Source organism: Loxodonta africana, chromosome 17, assembly GCF_030014295.1.
Source record: "Loxodonta africana isolate mLoxAfr1 chromosome 17, mLoxAfr1.hap2, whole genome shotgun sequence".
Lineage (NCBI taxonomy): Eukaryota > Metazoa > Chordata > Mammalia > Proboscidea > Elephantidae > Loxodonta > Loxodonta africana.
In genome coordinates, this window is record NC_087358.1 from 68,557,691 (window position 1) to 68,574,644 (window position 16,954).

The 16,954-nt window shown below is 37.9% G+C and overlaps 1 protein-coding gene across 1 annotated transcript in view; it reads right to left on the reverse strand.

Annotated features, from left to right (window-relative positions):
- SUCLA2 (succinate-CoA ligase ADP-forming subunit beta) overlaps positions 1-16,954 on the reverse strand; it is an 86,215-nt gene that overhangs the window by 8,317 nt on the left and 60,944 nt on the right. The window contains exons 9-10 of the mRNA XM_010592615.3: positions 11,089-11,209; positions 10,516-10,604 (exon numbers count right to left, since the gene is read on the reverse strand). Coding sequence (XP_010590917.1) covers positions 10,516-10,604; positions 11,089-11,209 — 210 coding nt within the window. The remainder of the gene's footprint in view (positions 1-10,515; positions 10,605-11,088; positions 11,210-16,954) is intronic.

Sequence of the window (16,954 nt, forward strand, 5' to 3'; positions counted from 1 at the left end):
CAGAAACAGCCAAGGAACACACTGATAAAGCAGTTGAAGAAATCAAAAAGATTATTCAAGACCATAGTGGAAAAATTAATAAGCTGCAAGACTCCACAGAGAGACAGCATTCAGAAATCCAAAAGATTAACAATAAAATTAGACAACTCGATAGGAAGTCAGAGGAGGAGAATCCAGGAATTGGAATGCGGAGTGGGGGAATTAGAGGATAAGGCAATTGACACCAATATAGTTGAAGAAAAATCAGATAAAAGAATTTTAAAAAATGAAGAAACCCTAAGAATCATTTGGGACTCTATCAAGAATAACTTGTGTGTGATTGCAGTTCCAGAACAGAGAGGGATAACAGAAAACACAGAGAATATAGCTGAAGATCTGCTGGCAGAAAAAATCCCTGGCATCTTGAAAGATAAAAGGATATCTATCCAAGATGCTCATCAAACACCATACAAGATAGATCCCAAAAGAATATCACCAAGGCATATTATCATCAAACTTGCCAAAACCAAAGATAGACAATTTTAAAAGCAGCCGGGCATAAACAAAAAGTCACCTACAAAGGAGAATCAATAAATTCAGACTACTCAGCAGAAACCATGCAGGCAAGAAAGCAATGGGATGACATAGAGCGCTGAAGGAGAAAAACTGCCAGCCAAGAATCATATATCCACCAAAACTCTCTCTGAAATATGAAGGTGAAATTAAGATATTTACAGATGAACACAAGCTTAGAGAATTTGCAAAAACTAAACCAAAGCTACAAGAATTACTAAAGGAAATTGTTTGGTCAGAAAATCAATAATATCAGATACCAACACAACACAAGGTCACAGAATAGAACATCCTGATGTCAACTCAAATAGAGAAATCACAAAAACAAAATAAGATTAACTTAAAAAAGGAAAAATGCTCAAAACCAGGAATCACTGAAGTCATTATGTAAAAGATGACAATAATCAAAAAAGAGGGACTAAATACAGGAGGTATAGATCTTCCATATGGAGAGGAAAACAAGGCGATACAGGACAATACAAGTTAGGTTTTTACTTAGAAAAACAGGAGTAAATATTAAGGTAACCACAAAGAGGTCTAACAACTCCATACTTCAAAATAAAAACCAACATAAACATAACGCAGCAAAAATAATTCAACTACTATGAAAATGAGGAACACACAATTTACAAAGAAAAAATTCCAAGCACAAAGAAGTGGAAAAATGAAATTGTCAACAACACACAAAAAAGGCATCAAAAAGACAGCACTAAACTCATATTTATCGATAATTACGCTGAATGTAAATGGACTAAAAGCACCAACAAAGAGACAGAGAGTCTCAGACTCGGTTAAAAAACACGATCCGTCTACATGCTGCCTACAAGAGACACACCTTAGACTTAGAGACACAAATAAACTAAAACACAAAGGATGGAAAAAAATATATCAAGCAAACAACAATCAAAAAAGACCAGGAGTGGCAATATTAATTTCTGACAAAATAGACTTCAAAGTTAAATCCACCACAAAGGATAAAGAGGGACAATACATAATAATTAAAGGGACGATTGACCAGGAAGATATAACCATATTAAATACTTATGCACCCAATGACAGGGCAGCAAAATACATAAAAAAAACTTCAACAGAATTGATAAGTGAGATAGACACCTCCACAATTATAGTAGGAGACCTCAACACACCACTTTCGGTGAAGGACAGAACTTCCAGGAAGAAGCTCAATAGAGACGCGGAAGATCTACCTGCTACAATCAACCAACCTGACCTCACAGACTTATACAGAACGCTCCACCCAACAGCTACAAAGTATACTTTTTTTTCTAGTGTACATGGAACATTCTCTAGAAGAGATCACATATTAGGTCATAAAACAAACCTTTGCAGAATCCAAAACACCAAAATATTACAAAACATCTTCTCAGACCATAAGGCCATAGAAGTAGAAATCAGTAACAGAAAAATCAGGGAAAGGAAGTCAAATACTTGGAAACTGAACAATACCCTGCTCAAAAAAGACTGGGTTACAGAAGACATTAAGGAGGGAATAAAGAAATTCATAGAATACAATGAGACTGAAAACACTTCCTATCAAAACCTCTGGGACACAGAGAAAGCAGTGCTCAGAGGTCAATTTATATCGATAAATGCACACACACATAAAGAAGAAAGAGCCAAAATCAGAGAACTGTCCCTACAACTTGAACTAATAGAAAACGAGCAAAAAAAGAATCCATCAGGCACCAGAAGAAAACAAATAATAAAAATTAGAGCAGAATTAAATGAATTAGAGAACAGAAAAACAATTGAAAGAACAAAGCCAAAAGCTGGTTCTTTGAAAAAATTAACAAAATTGATTAGCCACTGGCCAGACTGACTAAAGAAATACAAAAAACAAATAACCTGAATGAGAAATGAGATGGGCCATATCACAACAGACCCAACTGAAATTAAAATAATCATATCAGATTACTACGAAAAATTGTACTCTCACAAATTTGAAAACCTAGAAGAAATGGATGGATTAATAGAAACACACTACCTACCTAAACTAACACAATCAGAAGTAGAACAACTAAACAGACCCATAACAAAAAAAGAGATTGAAAAGGTCATCAAAAAACTTCCAACAAAAAAAACCCCTGGCCGGGATGGCTTCACTGCAGAGTTCTACCAAACTTTCAGAGAAGAGTTAACACCACTACTACTAAAGGTATTTCAAAGCATAGAAAACGATGGAATACTACCTAACTCATTCTATGAAGCCAGCATATCCCTATTACCAACACCAGGTGAAAAGACCACAAAAAAAGAAAATTACAGACCTATATCCTTCATGAACATAAATGTAAAAATCCTCAACGTAATTCTAGCCAATAGAATTCAACAACATATCAAAAAAATAATCCACCATGACCAAATGGGATTTATACCAGGTATGCAAGGCTGGTTCAATATTTAAAAAACAACTGATGTAATCCACCATACAAATAAAACAAAAGAGTAAGACCACATGATCTTATCAATTGATGCAAAAAAGGCATTTGACAGAGTCCAACACCCATTCATGATAAAAACTCTCTGCAAAATAGGAATAGAAGGAAAATTCCTCAACATAATAAAGGGCATCTATACAAAGCCAACCACCAACATCATCCTAAATAGAGAGAGCCTGAAAGCATTTCCCTTGAGATCGGGAACCAGACAAGGATCACCACTCTTATTCAACATTGTACTGGAAGTCCTAGCTAGAGCAATTAGGCTAGACAAAGAAATAAAGGGCATCCAGATTGGCAAGGAAGAAGTAAAATTATCTCTATTTGCAGATGACATGATCTTATACACAGAAAGCCCTAAGGAATCCTCAAGAAAACTACTGAAACTAATAGAAGAGTTCAGCAGAGTTTCAGGTTACAAGACAAACATACAAAAATCAGTAGGATTCCTCTACATCAACAAAAAGAACGTCAAAGAGGAAATCACCAAATCAATACCATTCACAGTAGCCCCCAAGAAGATAAAATACTTAGGAATATATCTTACCAAAGATGTAAAAGACCTATACAAAGAAAACTACAAGGTACTACTGCAAGAAACTAAAAGGGACCTACATAAGTGGAAAAACATATCTTGCTCATGGACAGGAAGACTTAAGATTATAAAAATGTCTATTCTACCAAAAGCCATCTATATATACAATGCAGTTCCAATCCAAATTCCAATGACATTTTTTACTGTGATGGAGAAACAAGTCACCAACTTCATATGGAAGGGAAAAAAGCCCTGGATAAGTAAAGCATTATTGAAAAAGAAGAACAAAGTGGGAGACCTCACTCTACCTGATTTTAGAACATATTGTATAGCCACAGTAGTCAAAAACAGCCCGGTACTGGTACAACAACAGACACACAGACCAAAGGAACAGAACTGAGAACTCAGATATAAATCCATCCACATATGAGCAGCTGATATTTGACAAAGGCCCAGCGTCAGTTATATTAGGGAAAAGATAGTCTTTTTAACAAATGGTGCTGGCATAACTGGATATCCATCTGCAAAAAAATGAAACAGGACCCATACCTCACACCATGCACAAAAACTAACTCCAAATGAATCAAAGATCTAAACATAAAGTTATAACGATAAAGATCATGGAAGAAAAAATAAGGACAATGTTAGGAGCGCTAATATGAAGCATAAACAGAATACAAAACGTTACTAAAGACGACGAAGAAAAACCAGATAACTGGGAGCTCCTAAAAATCAAACACCTAAGCTCATCTAAAGACTTCACCAAAAGAGTAAAAAGACCACCCACAGACTGGGAATAAATTTTCAGTTACAACATCTCCGACCACCGCCTGATATCTAAAATCTACATGATTCTTGTAAAATTCAACCAACAAGGAAACAAACAATCCAATTAAAAACTGGACAAAGGATATGAACAGGTACTTCACTAAAGAAGACATTCAGGTGGCTAACAGATACATGAGGAAATGCTTTCGATCCTTAGCCGTTAAGAGAAATGCAAATTAAAACTACGATGAGATTCCATCTCACTCCAACAAGGCTGGCATTAATCCAAAAAACACAAAAGAATAAAAGTTGGAGAGGATGTGGAGAGATTGGAACACTTATACACTCCTGGTGGGAATACAAAATGGTACTACCACTTTGGAAATCTATCTGGCGTTTTCTTAAAAAGTTAGAAATAGAACTACCATACAACCCAGAAATCCCACTCCTCGGAATAAACCCTAGAGAAATAAGAGCCTTTACACGAACAGGTACATGCACACCCTTGTTTACTGCAGCACTGTTTACAATAGCAAAAACATGGAAGCAACCAAGGTGTCCATCAACGGATGACTGGATAAATAAATTATGGTATATTCACACAATGGAATATTACACATCAATAAAGAACAGTGATGAATCTGTGAAACATTTCATAACATGGAGGATCCTGGAAGGCATCATGCTGAGTGAAATTAGTCAGCTGCAAAAGGACAAATATTGTATAAGACCACTATTATAAGATCTTGAGAAACAGTATAAACTGAGAAGAACACATTCTTTTGTGGTTTTGAGAAGGGGGAAGGAGGGAGGGTGGGAGAGGGTTATTTACTGATTAGATAGTAGATAAGACCTACTTTAGGTGAAGGAAGGACAACACTTGATACAGGGGAGGTCAACACAACTGGGCTAAACCAAAAGCAAAGAAGTTTCCTGAATAAACTGAATGCGTCGAAGGTCAGCAAAGCAGGGGCAGGGGTTTGGGGACTATGGCTTCAGGGGACATCTAAGTCAATTGGCAAAATAAAATCTATTAAGAAAACATTCTGCATCCCACTTTGAAGAGTGGCGTCTGGGGTCTTAAATGCTAGCAAGTGGCCATCTAAGATGCATCGATGAGTCTCAACCTACCTGGATCAAAGGAGAATGAAGAACACCAAGCTCACAAGGTAATTATGAGCCCCAGAGACAGAAAGGGCTACATGAACCAGAGACTGCATCATCCTGAGACCAGAAGAACTAGATGGTGCCCGGCCACAACCGATGACTACCCTGACAGGGAACACAACAGAGAACCCCTGAAGGAGCAGGAGAACAGTGGGATGCAGACCCCAAATTCTCATAAAAAGACCAGACTTAATGGTCTGACTGAGACTAGGACCCTGGCGGTCAGGGTCCCCAGGAACCATTCCTGAAGCCAACTCGTCAGACATGGATTCAACTGGATAATGGACTGGAGAGAGATGCTCATGAGGTGCAAGCTATTTGCACCATGTGGACACTTGAGACTATGTTGGCATCTCCTGTCTGGAGGGGAGACGGGAGGGTAGAGGAGGTTAAAATTGGCAAAATGGTCATGAAAGGAGAGACTAGAAGGAGGGAGCAGGCTGACTCATTATGGGGAGAGTAAATGGGAGTATGTAGTAAGGTGTTTATAAGTTTATATGTGAGAGACTGACTTGATTTGTAAACTTTCACTTAAAGCCCAATAAAAATTATTTAAAAAAAAATAATACATCATGACCAGGTGGGTTTCATACCAGGTATGCAAGGATGATTCAACATTAGAAAATCAATCAGCGTAATCAACCACATAAATAAAACAAAAGAAAAAAAGTACAGGATCATCTCAGGTGATGCAGAAAAGGTATCAGAAAGGGTCCTAACACCCATTTCTGATAAAAATGGCACAGTGGTTAAGTGGTATGGCTGTTAACCAAAACGGCAGCAGTTTGAATTCACCAGTCACTCCTTGGAAACCCCATGGGGCAGTTCAAATCTGTCCTATAGGGTTGATATGAGTTGGAATTGACCTAATGGCAATTTTTTTTTTTTAAACAATCCAGCAATCCCACTCATGGTCTATACCCTAAAGAAATAAGAGTTGTGACATGAATCGACATATGCACACCCATGTTCACCGAGCATCATTCACAACAGCAAAAAAATGGAAACAACCTATGTGCCCATCAACGGATGAATAAACAAACTATGGTACACATACACAATGGAATACTACACAACAACAAATAGTGACTATTCTGCAAAATATCTCACACAGATGAATTTGGAGGACATTACGCTGAGTGAAATAAGTCAATCGCAAAAGGATAAATATTTTGAGACCACAAAAGGACAAATATAGTATGAGGCCACTATTACAAAAAAAAACAAAAAAAGGTTTATACACAGAAAAAAAAAATAAACATTTTTTAATGGTTATCAGGGATAGAAGGGGGAGGGAAAGAAAATTACTAAGTAGATAGAATAACCAAAAAAAAAAAAGCCAAACCCATTGTCATCAATTCTGACTGATGATACACATGTGAAAAGAAAAAAGCAATACACAACATGGCGGAAGTCAGCACAACATAACCAAGGCAAAGGAAGACATTGAAAGAAATGCAAGAATAAAGGGCAACTATGGTAAATAACTACAACATAGACAATCCTGCAATAATAGAATTAACAAGCAATAATTTACAAATTGATGCACAGGTAGATTAAAAAAAAATGTGTGGGTGGGTATAAGGGAGTATACCCACCTGCAGATATGTTTGGTTGTAGATATTTCTACATACATAATTGTAGGTACTGCATGTTTATTAAAACAGACAACAAAGCACACAACAGGCACAGTCATGGAAACTTCTCAGACGTAACCAAATACTCTACAGGATAAAGTTCCACAGCTCAAAGGAGAAGGACCATAGACTTGGGGGACATCTACGTCAATTGGAACAACATAATTCATTAAGATAATGTTCTGCATCCTACTTTGGTGAGTAGCGTCTGGGTCTTAAAAGCTTTCGAGTAGCCATCTAAGATATAACTATTGGTCTCTTCCCATCCAGAGCAAAGCAGAGTGAATTTAGATGAGAGAGTGAAGAAAATCAAAGACTCAAGGGAGCAATTAGTCCAAAGGCTTAATGGACCACATGAACCACAGCCTCCACCAGCCTGAGCCTAGAAGAACTAGATGGTACCCAGCTACCATCACAGACCACTCTGACTGGGATCACAGCAGAGGGTCCCGGACAGAGCAGAAGAAAAACATAGAACAAAAAATCAAATTCACGAAAAGACCAGACTTAGTGGTCTGACAGAGACTGAAGGAACCCCCGAGACTATGGTCCTAAGACACCCTTCTGACCTGGCCATCTTTCAGCAAAACAATAGACAGGTCCAAAAATAAACAATAGCACCCAAGGGGAATGTGTTCCTTACAACAACCAATTATATGCAATCAAGAGGACAACATTTGCCCAAAAGCAAAGATGAGAAGGCAGGAAGGCGTAGAGAATCCAGATGAAAAGAAACAAGGAGCCCAAAGTGGAAATGTACAGAGTGCTGACACACTATGGGGAATGCAACCAATATCATGGAACACTTCATGTACAAACTATAGAATGGGAAATTAATTTGCTCTGTAAACTTTCACCTAAAGTGAAGAAATAAGTAAATGAGGTAATACGTGAAGAAAAATGCTTAGCTATAAACACTCAATAAATGGCAGCAGTTGCTAATATCATCATCATTACATTTATTACTATTATTGTCATGACTTCCATAATCTCCCAGTCAGCAGAAAAACACTAGTCATTTTAATCAACTGTTTGTTTTTATCTCTCATGATCTTTTAGGTCAAGGTCCTATGGATTTCCTTCTTTTCCATGCCAAGTTTTTCTTAATTCAGGCTTTCATTACAAATGAGGGTATTTTCAGAGAGGAACTATAACCACTTCATTACCTTCTCCTCACCTTCTATCCAGTTACTGCCCTAGAATGGACTCATACTATCCCTCACTCTCTTCCCTTCTCCAATTTATCCCATACCTCAAAACAAGACTGGCTTTCTGAAGCACCTTCTCCCTGCCATTCCCCTGCTGGAAAGTCTTTAGACTCAAGATTGAGTTTAGGAACTTTCCCAAAGAAGGATGTAAGAACTTTATTATTCTTGTGAAATGACATCACATTAATCCAGCAAATCTCAAGAGCCTATTAGCAATTAAACAATACAGCCTCAAAATGTATCCCAGTGTAAGTTACGAACTTAGGTGGAAAACAGTCAAAAGTTCTCATTTAGAAACATCTCTATATCTACTATGAAGTGTGTGTCAGGATATATTTTTAAGTATAAGAAGTTACTGGGTAACGTATATGCTACCATTCATCTAACGTGGGAAAGGGAGAGGGGTGTACGTACACACACACACACACACACACACACACACACACATGCATGCACTATTTGCTTCTATTAAAAAAAAGTGGAAGGATAAACCAAAAACTTCTTTTAAAAAAACTACTTATCTATGGGGAAAGAGGAAACAGGAATAGATATAAAAGCTAGAGTCTCTGAATGAATATACCTCATTTCAGTTTTGAAACTACATAAACAGTATATAATATATAACAAAAGTAGTTTTTTTTTAATAAAGCAACCCCTTAAAAAAAAAAAAGGGCAAATGAAAACTATATAGCAACCCGGGGCAGAACACACAGAGAACTATTTCACATGGACTTTAAAATCCAATAAATTGTGGCAAATATCCTAAAGGACAGAAAGAACTGCACATACAAATATTAAACTGTTTTCAGTAATCATATTGTTGGTTATTATTTTTAAAATGTCATGTCTGTACTGAGAGACAAAGCAAAGGCATAGTTATGTTAGTGTGGTACAGGAGAAAGGGGAATCAAATATAAGGAGAAACTGTACTCCTGGACTTGCATTGGAAAAATCAGTATGAACCCATGTATTTACCTCTTAAAAAAAAGTACATATATATTTTTCTGATTTTCCACTAAAATTAAAGCCTAGAAACAATGAGCAAATCAGTAGTCATGAGTACCCTTAGAACCCATACTGTAGTCTCTAAATACCACTGGCTGATTCCAGGTGTGGGCCAAGAAATATAAAGACAAGCCTGGAACATCTCATACCAGAAAGCACACCAGAGGACATGTCAGAAGGGCTCAGGAGTCAACTGGAAGAGGCTCCCACTGACCAAAGTTGGGACAATTTGATCATCAATAAGAATAACTGAAATGAAATGAACCACATCAAATATATTTGAATTCATGAGTTCAGAAAAGCATGTGTGCTTGTGCGTGCACACACACACACCTGAAAACAAAAGTCTTAGCTTTGCAGGATTTAGGAGAACAAACTCATTATTTTGAAAATGGAAAATAAAGACAAAGAAGCAACTTATTATGTTGCTTTTCCTATGCAAAATATACTTCATGGTAGCAAACAGTTGATTTAGGAACTTTTACTTTATAGAAATATTGCATATAGTAAGTGAAGAATAAGAAAATTAGAATACCAACCACTTTGCAACCATAAATGAAATAATGGACCTAAGCTATGGTTGTCAATCACTACTAATACCACAAAAAGAGAAACAATCTGACATTATATACAGTGTCATACACAGGATCACCACCTCAGTTTTTTTTCCACCAAACTACAGAAAAAATAAAAAGCAATGGGGAACCTAAAGGTTAAGAGATGTAATAACCAAATACAATGTATAGACTTATTCTGTCTTAATTCTAGCAAATAACCTAGACAAAAAATATTCGAAATAATCAGGGAAATTGCAACACTGAGTCTATTCTCTTTATAAAACATAACCATAATACCATTACTCCACCTAAAACAGTAATCCCTTCATATAATTACCAACATCTTTAATAGATATATGATGACATGTATAAAATGATATAATATCTGGATTTGCTTCAAAATAATCACAGCCAAGGGAATAAGTCAGTAAGAATACAAATGAAACAAGATTGGGCAAGAGTTGATCATCGTTTAAAATGGGTGACAGGTAGAGGGGGTTCATTATACTCACAATATTCAATGAAGCATTAATTATTAGCAATATTAGCTGGTTCGTTTGAGAATCTAAGGGTTTATAAATCCTTTACACACTTTGCAAATTTGTCCTTGGATTAACATAACCTGCTTACCATTTTAGCAGCTTCATCCAAATCGTCACAAGCAAGAATTTTCAGTCCACTGTCTGCTATTAGTGCCTTAGCATCATCAACTCGTGTACCTGAAAGGATTTATGCAAATATAAAGGTGTTTTAAGTATACGCACAAAGTCGCCCAAACTGTTTGCTACAACACACTCTAAGTATGAAGTTTCAACCTAAGAGCACTTCCATCGTTTAATATAAATGCTCCTAAACCAAAGAAATGTAGAAGCCCTGAGTTACCTCATAAAACATATCATCATATAATACCCCTGGTAACTCAGACAAGTCAGAATTTGAGACAAACCAGTATAAAGGATGTATCAAATTATAATAAACAAAACTGTAACATTTTTTGCCCTCATGTTAAAAAATGTTAAAAACCCCATCATTTTTAATTTTTTCCTACTGTATATTTTCATTAAAAAAATACAGCTTCAGAAAGAAATATATATGACATAGCTGTTTGAAAACTATATTTTAAATGAACTAAATTCTTCCGAATTATAAACTTTTAAGCAATTAAAGTTCATAGAACAATTGCAAGCGATCTTCTACACTCACCTTGTAACCGTACCACAATAGGGATTTTAATTTCCAAATCTCTGACTGCCATGACTATACCCTGAGCAATAACGTCACACCGCATGATTCCTCCAAAAATGTTGACCAGAATAGCCTGTACCTGTGAATAAAGGTAGATTATAATAAAGTTTAAAAGAAGTGAGTATTTGCCTTTCCTTTCCAAGAAAATGCTAGTATCTGTGCCTTGTGATAAAAATTAATTCCACAGAAACATTTTCAGACCAGACTGCCATACCCTCTCTAGGTCTCACCATTCATGTTTGTGTAGTTGCTATACCCTCTCTAGCTCTCACCATTCATGTTTGTGTAGTCCACCATCCACCAGAACTTATCTCCACTTCTTGGGTAATTCCAGCACCTGGCTCACATTCTCTTCTCTACTTACCCATATCAATAAGACCGCCCCCATTCCATTCACCTGTTTCCTATTAAACAGCCATTCACCAACACAACTCTACCTTAGATCATGTTATAAGAAAACATCACACACAATATCTCCAATTTAGTGTTCACTATCTGTATCTTGGAAACCCTGGTGGCGTAGTGGTTAAGTGCTACAGCTGCTAACCAAAGGGTCGACAGTTCAAATCTGCCAGGCACTCCTTGGAAACTCTATGGGGCAGCTCTACTCTGTCCTATAGGGTCGCTATGAGTCGGAATCGACTCGACGGCACTAGGTTTGGTTTTTTTTGGTTATCTGTATCTCTTCATTTAGCCCCATCAACTCAACCAACTTTTCAAACAAAGCAATCCCTCTAAATCGCTTAGCTTCTCCTATACGTCCCCACTGCTGGCTACACTTCAATCCAAACCTCACGGCCTGTTTGGGTGAGCATTTTTTCACCATCACACTGATAGTTCTGAATCACTGTTCTTCTATCCTTTCCAGATTAAAAAAAAAAAATCATTTTTTAAGAGATTTAGTTCATTTAATTACAGCAAAGCTTCTCAACCAGGGAGGTACAAATGAGCTACATACACCACGATATTGCTCCCCTCAACCCTTTGGGAAGCTAGGACAGTTCTGAGACTGCTGGTGCCCTTGGACTCACTACAAACAACTTTCTCCATCCACCTCCAATGCCCTATTCAAATACCATTTTCCGTGAATGTCATGACATGAAAAAGGTTGAGACACACTGAGCTATACTACTCAATTCCTTTATTTACTACTACTGAGGATCTAGAAATCAGACTGGGTTAGAATTCATAGTGGACTTTGGCACCTGGCTCTCTCATCTTTCTTCCTCCCTTGCTCCTTCCAACCTCATTCTGGACGGATTCAATATTCACCACAAAGCATCACCTAACATTTTAATCTTAAAGTTCATGGATTTCTGCCATGCTACCTTTTCCTCCAGTCCATTTCAACTAATGACTACCAAGAACTAATGACTTGCCCAGAATGAATGTCTCTAGAATATCAGAAGTGCAAATCTTACTCTCCATTCAACCTCTTCTCCTTTCACCTTTAATTCCCTCCACCCCAAACACCACCAAACCCAATCTTTTCTTGTTAAAGGCTTCTAGTTCCTCAACCCTTTTCCAATCTTTCCAGCTATCAGCTCCCAGCTGACCTGACTTTCTTCATTACAGAGCCCGGAGCCTATGGCTGAGCAATTCAATGACACTGTCACCTGCATGCTTGATTCTCTCGCATCCATCCCTCTGCTACCCCAGTTCAAATAACGCATTTTAGGATGATTCCAGCCAATTATTTTATCCATTCTAACTTCAAGAAAAAGGAGAAAAAAAAAACTCTAAAACACTAGCACAACCTGCAGAGCTGTACAATGCAATGATGTTTCATCAGCAATCTTTTTCTTAGCAGTCTGATCATACTTTTAACTCTCTTCATAAGCCTCCTATCCCACATCAAGCTCTATAACTTTCAGCAGATGATTTGGCATCATATTTCACCAAAAAAAGAAATTTACAGGCAGGGCCAAGATGGCTGACTAGGTAGAAGCTACCTTGGATCCCTCTCGCAACAAAGACTCAGAAAAACAAGTGAATGGATCACATACATGACCATCTACGAACCTAACCATCAAACACAGATCTAAAGAGTTGACCTGAGTGACAGAGACTCAGCCAGCACAAGCAGGCTGCACACTGACACGGCTAACGAGAGAATAAGCAAACACGGAGAAGCAGAGACAGTTTTCGGAGCCTGGAGCCAGCGTCCCACTCAGAAAACCTTGGCGCCGGACTTTGGACTGGGCGCAGGGCAGCTGAGCACGGCACCCTGAGACTGCACAAACACGGGACACAGCCCTAGCCCCTAGAAGTGACCTCGGGGGAAGCCCAGCCAGTGCACGCAGGCAGTGCAGCGAAGTGGCTGACAGGAGGAGAAGTCACCAGGAGGAAGTGACTGGTTTTCCAGCCTGGAGCGCGGCATCCCAGCTGCGGAACCTTGGCGCTAGGCTTTGGACTGGGAGCGGAGGAACTAACCACAGCTTCTGAGACAGGACAAGCACAGGTCCCGGGCCTGACCCCCGAGGGCAGTCTTGACCCAGCCAACGCATACAGGCTGCACACTCCTCGGGAATCTCAGATTAAACAGTCATCACCAAGCAAGATAAGTAACTTTGTCTATATTCCTGGGTGCTACTCTCTCCTATCTATCTGATCCCTCCCCTCCCCTTCCCAGGCAACTTCATTAACATTGGAATTTCCTGGGCCAGAGAATGAAGTGCTCTGCCGTTTTTTTTGTTTGTTTATCTTTTCCCAACGCATTCTCCTGGCCTGAGAGAAGCAGCTACAAAAAACCCAGGGACCAAAAATCCTTCCCTGACTTCCCAAAATTGGACTAAAAATACAGAAACAGCTCCAGCCAAGCATATGAAATCCACAGTCTTGGGCTTTCATCCCTACAGGGAACAAGGTGGCTATTATAATGCAAAGGTATTTCTGATAGTGATCTGACTGTAATTGTCTTAGCAGATTGCAGAAAAGACAAGTTTCCCAGCTCTGATATCTCTACCTATTAAAAAGAGCCCTCACTGACCCACAACGGGGAACTGAGGGCTGAAGCTCCACCCAAACCACCTAACCTCCTGCAATACGGGTCTGAGGATAGTGACATCTACCAATCTGTAGAGGTACTTGCATTGGGGGCCTAAGGTACAGCTGCACAGCCCACCCACCAAAGTGCTTTAGGAATAGAGACACACTTACCTCACTGGCACTTGGGGGAAGCCTGTCAGCATCCTGCCCCCCATGGAATGTGACCCCCTGCTGCTACTAGAATCTGGTGAACACAACTATCACCACTACTCCTCTAAGCGAGTAGGTGACAGGCTACCCCACACACTTGGTGACCCAAAATCATATTCCACTCAAGAATAGTGAATGGACTCTTAGGCTTATATTTCTGGTAATGGCCCAAAGCAGCTGCTAAGAGGACATAAGTGATTCATAGCCTAAAACAATCAAGACAACACAATCTAGTAGCCCATCTACACATACTGAAAGAAAACAAAACAAGATAAGACTCAGTGAGCAAATATAAAATAAATCATTACAATATCTTATCGATGGCTTGGAGATAGCAGTCGATATCAAACCACATAAAGAAGCAGACCATGATTGCTTCTACAACTCCCCAAATTAAAGAATCAAAATCCTTCCCAAATTAAGATACAATCCTGGAATTGCCAGATGCAGGATATAAAAAACTAATTTACAGTATGCTTTAAGACATCAGGGATGACTTCATAAATGAAATAAGGCAATCTATTTTTTTCACAGAAAAAGCCAAGGAACATACCAATAAAGCAGGTTAAGAAATCAAAAAGATTATTCAAGAACATAGTGGAAAAATTAATAAGCTGAAAGAATCAATAGAGAGAGAGCATTCAGAAATCCAAAAGATTAACAGTAAAATTACAGAATTAGACAACTCAATAGAAGTCAGAGGAGCAGAATCAAGCAATTGGAATGCAGAATGGGGGGGGGTGGAAGATAAGGCAATTGACACCAATACAGTTGAAGAAAAATCTGATAAAAGAAATTTAAAAAATGAAGAAACCCTGAGAATCATGTGGGACACTATGATGAAGAATAACTTGCGTGTGACTGGACTTCCACAGCAGGGAAGGATAACAGAAAATACAGAGAGAATAGTTGAAGATCTGTTGGCAGAAAACTTCCCTAACATCATGAAAGAAGAAAGGATACATATACAAGATGCTCATCGAACCCCATGTAAGACTGATCCAAAAAGAAAATCACCAAGACATATTATCATCAAACTTGCCAAAACCAAAGATAAAGAGAAAATTTTAAAAGCAGCCAAGGATAACAGAAAGGTCTCCTACGAAGGAGAATCAGTAAGTTCAGACTACTCAGCAGAAACCATGCAGTCAAGAAGGCAATGGGATGACATACATAGAGCAATGAAGGAGAAAAACTGCAAGCCAAGGATCATATATCCAGCAAAACTCTCTCTGAAATATGAAGGTGAAATTAAAACATTTACAGATAAACACAAGCTTAGAAAATTTGCAAAAACCAAACCAAAGCCATAAGAAATACTAAAGGAAATTGTTTGGTCAAAAAAATCAATAATATCAGATACCAACACAACACAAGGTCATAGAACAGAACATCCTGATATCAACTCAAATAGGGAAATCACACAAAAAAATTAAGATTAATTTTTTAAAAATGCTCAAAACACGGAATCATTGAAGTCATTGTGTAAAAGATCACGATAATCAAAAAGAGGGACTAAATTCAGGAGGCATAAAACTGACATATGGAGAGGAAAACAAGGCAATACAGGACAATACAAATTAGGTTTTTACTTAGAAAAATAGGGGTAAATATTAAGGTAACCACAAAGAGGTCTAACAACTCCATAACTCAAAATAAAAACCAAGAAAAACATAACAACTCAGCAAACATAAATTCGACTACTATGAAAAAGAGGAACACACAATTTACAAAGAAAAACGTCTCAGCACAAAAAAGTAAGTGGAAAAATGAAATTCTCAACAACACACACAAAAAGGCATCAAAATGACAACACTAAACACATCCTTATCTATAATCACGCTGCATGTAAATGGACTAAATGCACCAATAAAGAGACAGAGTGTCTCAGACTGGATAAAGAAACACGATCCGTCTACATGCTGCCTACAAGAGACACACCTTAGACTTAGAGACACAAACTAAAACTCAAAGGATGAAAAGAAACATATCAAGCAAACAACAATCAAAAAAGAGAAGGTGTGACAATATTAATTTCTGACAAAATAGACTTTAAAGTTAAATCCACCACAAAGGATAAAGAAGGACAATACATAATCATTAAAGGGACAATTGACCAGGAAGATATAACCATATTAAATATTTATGCACCCAATGACAGGGCTGCAAGATACATAAAACAAACTTTAACAGAACTGAAAAGTGAGACAGACACCTCCACAATTATAGTAGGAGACTTCAACACACCACTGAGAGAACGACAGGACTTCCAGTAAGAAGCTCAACAGAGACACGAAAGACCTAATTGCTACAATCGACCAACTTGACCTCATAGACTTATACAGAACACACCACCCAACAGCTACAAAGTATACTTTTTTTTCTAGTGCACATGGAACATTCTCTAGAATAGATAACATATGATGTCATAAAGCAAACCTTTGCAGAATCCAAAACATTGAAATAATACAAAGCATCTTCACAGACCACAAGACCATAAAAGTGGAAATCAGTAAGAGAAAAATCAGGGAAAAGAAATCAAATACTTGGAAACTGAACAATACCCTCCTGAAAAAAGACAGGGTTATAGAAGACATTAAGGAGGGAATAAGGAAATTCATAGAAT